At 57.7% G+C, this 6,143-nt stretch overlaps 1 protein-coding gene across 2 annotated transcripts in view; it reads right to left on the reverse strand.

The window, feature by feature from the left end:
• The window catches only part of NKD2 (NKD inhibitor of WNT signaling pathway 2), a 28,683-nt gene extending 23,819 nt beyond the window's left edge, over nt 1-4,864 (reverse strand). Inside the window, exons 1-3 of one of the 2 annotated variants that reach the window (XM_037137403.2) lie at nt 4,608-4,864; nt 4,480-4,515; nt 4,074-4,171 (exon numbers count right to left, since the gene is read on the reverse strand). In XM_037137403.2, the coding sequence (XP_036993298.1) occupies nt 4,074-4,171; nt 4,480-4,515; nt 4,608-4,632 (159 nt within the window). In that variant the 5' untranslated portion in view covers nt 4,633-4,864. The remainder of the gene's footprint in view (nt 1-4,073; nt 4,172-4,479; nt 4,516-4,607) is intronic. The other variant, XM_037137404.2, reaches the window with a different exon arrangement.
• Between the last annotated feature and the right edge of the window lie 1,279 nt (nt 4,865-6,143).

Consider the following 6,143-nt stretch of genomic DNA (forward strand, 5'->3'; position numbering starts at 1 on the left):
GACATGGCTGCTGGTGTCGTGGTTCCCACCACGGACACCAAAAGGAGTGAAGAGCTCTCAGCCCTGATGCCCAGACACCACGCAAAGGGCTGGTACTCCATGAGGTTAACGTCCCAGAGCACAGGTCACAGAAGAACCAAGGTCATCCTGAGGAGTTGCACTGTGGCTGGAGGACCTGCACCTGTCTCACTAAAAGTCTCCTTTCATGAGGCCTGTGGCCAGATAGCCAAGGACGAGCCATGGCATCCACACCTCCTCGTCCCTCTTGGGTGTCTCCTGCAAACCTGTGGTTTACTCCCCGACCCACATCACAGTTTGCCGTGTTGACTGCAGATGCGGTGGCGTCCAGGTTTTGTGCAAAGCCAAGGGAACTTCCCAGGGATTTCAACAAGAAGTCACAGTTAACATCTCAACCACTCCTAAGATCTTTAAATCCTGCGGCTGCCATGTGCTCTGGTGGTATGGTGGGTAGGTGGGCAGGTGAGCGCTGGCTCCTGGGCTGCCAGGTGAGCAGGACGGAGCAGCCCTGCCGCACCAGTGTGGGACAAAAGCCTGCTGCCAGGACAAGGGGGGTCCAATCCCCAGATTCCAAAAGCGGTGAGAAGCCACCTGTGGACAAGACTACATGCAGGGCAGATGGAGTTTGCTGGAAGCCAAAGCCCTGTCCAGAGGTGAGTCTCTCTGTGGGGTTTCAGGGCTCACCATCCTGAGTCCCTGCAAGGCTGCCTCCATCAGGAACATGTGCAAAATGTCGGCACATGCAAAACTGCCACATGTATATGTGTGGAACTGGTGTGTGGATCCTTAAAGCTGAGACCCACCCAAGACAGTACGAGCAGAGCCCTTCCCAGCTGCCTGTCAAAAAGTCCTGGGAGCTGAGAAGCAGACAGCTGGGAGTCCCACCATTCGGTAGGCCAAGGCCCTACTGGCCTCCTGGACTCACACACTTCTGTTCAAGTCTCAGTTAAATCACCACCTCCAAAGTGGCCAAAACATCCCTTTTTCAGGCTTCCTTGGTGGAAATCTGTGTTTTATCCACAAAAAAATTTCAATTGATAGAGTGATTCTTATCTTCCGAACTTTTCCACGGGAGAAACTGCAGAGAGGCAGACAGATGGCAAGCAACGGTGTGCAGGGAGGGGCATGCTGCCAGCTTAGGGACAGCCGTGTCTCCGCAGAGCCTCGCCGTGATGCCTCTGTTCCTCGGCCACCCCCACCTGTAACCGCGACCCCGCTGCTCTGTGCTGGCTCCACCTTCAGAAATAGTACTGCCACGTGCTGCTGGTGCTACTGCCTGCCACTTCTCATGATTTTAACACACGCATGACCTCAGCTGCTCCACTTCTTAGATTCCCTGTGCTGTGCTCGCCAACATCCCCCATCACCCTGGCACAGCCCTGGCCCTGCAGGGTACTCAGCAATGAGGTGATGCAGCTCCTGCCATGAGCAGACTGAAGCTTTTCTCAGAATCAACATGGAACATCATTTTACACTGTGAAGCAGGGAGTGCACCTGCCTGGAAAAAGCTAGTATCTGTAAGAATATTTTAGCTGTGCACTAAGCAGATACCAGGAGCCGACGTAGCTCACTAAAAATTAATGGGCAAAACAAACTTCATTTCCTTTATGTTGGGAGGTGGGGGAGGGCAGGTGATAGTTAGATGCACTTTATTACCATGTGGTCATTTGCCACAGCTCTTGGGCAACATGGTGCATCGGGGCTGACCTGCATGGACATGCAGGTGAACTTCAGGGAAGGGAGGAGCACATCACACTCACTGAGTGGGCTGCCTGATCCAAGCAGGCTTTCCTTGGGGGTATCACCTGGAAGGGCAGAGATGAAGGATGGAGTTCTGGGCACCACACAAAGGGAAGGGCACAGGACACTGGGCTGGAAACAGGAGATGTGTAGGACTCGACACCCAGACGTCCCCCAATCAAGCAATTTCTGGGGCAGAACCAGGAGCAGGGTTGGTTAGGCACGGTTCGAACTGAACCTGGGCAGGAGCCACCCCCGTGTGCACCCAGCTTTGCCTGACAAGCAGGGGAGCAGCAACATGGCGGTGGCGAGGACACCTGTGCATCGGTGGCAGGGTGTGCCTGGCCCAGGTCTACACTTCAGGCTGGTGCTTGGCCAGGGGCTTGCAGCACCATGGCCAAAGGAGGAAGATATGGAAAAAGTAGAACCATTGTCATAAAGCTAAAATGTATTTCATTTAAAGGACCACCTTCTATTCTGAGATTTTGCTCTTTCTACGTCTTGGTGTTAAAAGGAACGTTCTTTCATGAAATGAGCACGTCTTAATCCTTTCAGGCTGCTTCAACAATTACCACAGACTGGGTGGCATATAAACAGCAGAAATTTATTTCTCACAGTTCTGGAGGCTGGACATCCAAGATCAGGGTGCCAGCAGATTCAGCATGACCTGAGAGCCCTTTTCTGATTCAGGGACAGCACTTTCCTGCTGTGTCTTCATATGGCAGACCTGACAGGGAGCTCTCTGGGGCAGTAATCCGTCAGGGCTCCACCCTGGTGGCCCACTCACCTTCTTATTGCCTCACTTCCTAACACCATCACCTTGGGGGTTAGATTCCAACACATGAATTGGGGGGAGAACACAAACATTCAGACCACAGCAGAGAACAAAATGAAAAGGGAACAACCCAAGCCAACTCCTATGCCATTCTTTCAAAAAATGTCCCGGGAGTGGGAGTCCAATCAGCCAGTTCCAACTCCAGCTCTGACAATGTCACGGCAACACTAGTGTGTTTTCATTTTCAAGGACATATTCCCACTGAGCCCCTCAGCCCAGAAGAAGCACTGCCGGGTGCTGCTGGAACTCCCCTCTTTGCTGCTGCTGCCTTCTGAACAAATGAGAGTGAGTCCCCAGAGAGTCCCAAGGACCGCGTGAACACTGCCAGGCCCAGCGTGCCCGTGCCCCAGGGAAGAGGCCCCAGGCAGCACAGCTGGTGGAACCAGGCCCAGCCCTTGACCACGAAGCTAATGGCCACACAGCTTCCTGCCTTCCCCATTCATACACCACACACAGGAGAACCAAGCTAAGAGGCACCATCTGGTTATCAACACCCCCACCTGCCTCGGAGAAAGGAGGCAGGCCTGGGCTGCTCCCTGGGTACCCCCCTTATCCTTCAGTATGGAGAAGCACAGGTTTATCTAATGTTACCATCCAACATCACTATGATGCCCTAGAAAATTCCTTAAAATGCATTTCCTGCCTTCACAGGTGTGGAGTTAAACCTCCATTTCCAGAAAGCGGGAACTCTAACTCCAGTATGAGTTTGATTTCAGGGCGAATCTGGGCCCTTCCCAGGGTGAGCTGCAGTGTTTTCTAATACATCCAGAACTTTTCACTTATCAAGTGGCCAGAGAACGTCATTCTAAAACCAGAGATAACTGCCCGTGAGCAGTGGGGCGGGGTGCTGGGGGGCAAGCAGTGGGGGAGTAAGGGTCCCAGCCATCTGCTGTGGCCATCTACCCGGATCCAGTTCACACTGACGCCCATCTGACATCCACTCTCTCCTGCTTGGCAAACATGTGCAGGTCAGGTTTACCCAGGGCCCCTCTGGTGCTTCCCCACAACCCTCTGTCCAGCAGTTCTCTGCTTCTGGAAGCAACATGTTCCAAATCCACTTGAGCAGGACCCTTGCAGCCTTGGGAACACCTGCAGGCTGGGTGCCCCTGCCCCTCCCTAATCCATATGGAGCCTGGCTTTCCCATGAGCCTCCCTGTAGGTCAGTGGTCACCACCATGCAGATGGGAGGCCTCTAATTTTGGCTATCTTTGCTGTGCAAGCCTTGATCCTAAAGCAAATTGTGCCCTCTCCCCCCAAGCCTCCAGCCTGGGATATTAACGGCTCATCGTCCGGACCCCCTCACCCAGCCTGGACTGTGGAGGCTGGAAGGAACAGGTTCTCTCTGCCCAGCTGGCATCACTCCCTCCCGGCCTTCTCAGCCTGCGCCTTCTAGGTCTGGGTCCAGAGAGGGGGCACAACTCGTACTGTTGTTCCCTGGCCTCGGTGGCGCAGCCTCCTGGCCGAATCCCGCCACGCCTACCTGCTTGTCCCGCGCGCGGTGCTCCACGGCGCCGCGCCGCTCCGCCTCCACCATGCCTTTGCGGCCACTTGAGTACGAAGACACCACGAAGCTGTCCCCTGCGGCCCGGCGAGAGGAAGCGCGGGAACCGGGCACCAAGGAGGGAATGAGAGCGAGGTGAGCCCCGCGGGCGCTGTGCCTTAAAGGTGCCCCGCCACCAGGCGCGCCAACCCATCTCCGTGAGGCCTGGGGCGCAGGGCTCCAGCTGGGGAGCCGGGGCCGGGTCGGGGTGGGATGGGGTGTAATCCTATGAGTTCTCGGAGACCGCGCCGCAACGTCCCCCAACCCGATGGCACTAGGGCAGAATGCACGTCTGGCTCTTGGCTCGGGGTCCCGGCCGGGTCGCCGCCCCACCCGGCCCGCTCACCTTCAGGGCTCTCTCTCCGCTTGAAGGCTGCAGCGGCTGCGGCGCGCCAGAAGGAGGGCGCGGGAGAGGGAAGGGTCAGTAAGTGGCCGGCGCCCGCCCCGCCCTCCCGCCCCAGGCCCGCGTCTCACCGTGCTTGGACTGAAATTTCCCCATCTTGCCCCAGCCCCTGCTGCCGCCCGCGCTCCGGGTGCGCGCTCAGGTGCTGGTCTGGGGTCCGGTGCCCGGGCTGGGCGTGCGCGGGGGCAGCATAGACCGTGCGCCTGGCCTCCGCGCCAGGTCGGAGGAGTGGGGTTCCCGGGACCGGTACAGCCGGGACGCTGGGGTGGGCGGGCAGGCGGGCGCGGCAACAGCAGCAACAGAAACAGCCCGGCTCCCACTGAGCGCGCACGCCCGCGCTCGGGCTTTAACGTCGGCCCCCGCAGCGCCCCCCGCGGCCACCATCTGCAGCGCACCGCCCCCAGGACCTCGACCCCCACCCACATCCAGGCTCCAAGTCTTCTGGTCCGGGCCTGGCCCTGCTGGGGCCTGTGCTAGTTCCGGGACTTGGCGTGGAAGGTGCCTGTCAGCGACGAGCATCCGGACGGCCTATGAGCATCCAGGGGCCCCTTCGGTTCTGTGCTAACCTTTTTGGGGAAAGCTTCTGAGTAGGCCATCTAGAATGAGATCCCCAATCCTAGAGGAACGGAGAGTCCCTCCTTTCACAGGAGAGGACCCTGGAGCACTGCCCAGGACTTTAGAAACACAACCTGCATTCTTGTAGCTGAGGATGTGGTGGGTGGGGGAGTAAGCTTTGGAGGGAGGATTCAGAGGACTGGAGGCCCCTGGGGGCAGGACCTTGGAGAAGGAGCTGAAAAGGGCGCTGTCTCTTCACAGAACCAACTCCCAGTCTTGGCCTGGCTGGTATGGACCAGCTGACTTCTTTCCAGAGGTCCAACTCCAGCCTCTTTCTGCCCCACGGTAATTCAGGGCAGGAAATGAGGAGCACTGGGCTGTGGGCTGGTTATACACTGACTCCTCAACCCGACTTTGGCCTTGGCTGGGGCAGGGTCTTTCCTGGACGCCTGGGCAATGGGGAAGCATGCAGCCGCCTCTTGGAGCCCTGGGCCTGGCCATCTGTGCTCAACCCCCTCCAGGGACAGGCTGCCGGCACACGCTTCCCTCCCTCAACACCCTCTCTGTTCCTTCCCGGGCATCCTTCACCATGTGGGGACCCCCTTTGGAGAAACCATCTTTTCTCACTTCCTCCCTGGGCCCCAGCTTGCCGCTTCTGTTCAACTTCTCCCCTTGCCTCCCCTGAACTTCCCTCACCCACCAAGCACCTATATCTCCCACAGTAGTTTCAGCTCAGCAGGTGCTGTAACTATGTGGTCATTCCCACACATCCAGTCATGGGTGACCCCACCGTGGCCTGGTGCCAGCTCCAAACCCTGGGGATGGACGGCTATGGTGAGGCTACTTATCTGCCCCGGTGCCCACCTTCTTTTCCTTGATGGAGCTGGGCCTCCCCAGCTCACCAATGCAGCTAGCCCCCTTTGCCAGGCCCCTCCCTGCCCCTTGCCCCTGGGATAACAGGCATCAAAGAGTTGATGTCCAGCCATGGACGATTCACATGTTTCATCTCATCCAATTCTCAGGCCATCAAGGGGCAGAGGTTGTCATCACCC

The sequence above is a fragment of the Artibeus jamaicensis genome, unplaced genomic scaffold, assembly GCF_021234435.1.
Source record: "Artibeus jamaicensis isolate MK-2021 breed Jamaican fruit bat unplaced genomic scaffold, CSHL_Jam_final scaffold_369, whole genome shotgun sequence".
NCBI lineage: Eukaryota > Metazoa > Chordata > Mammalia > Chiroptera > Phyllostomidae > Artibeus > Artibeus jamaicensis.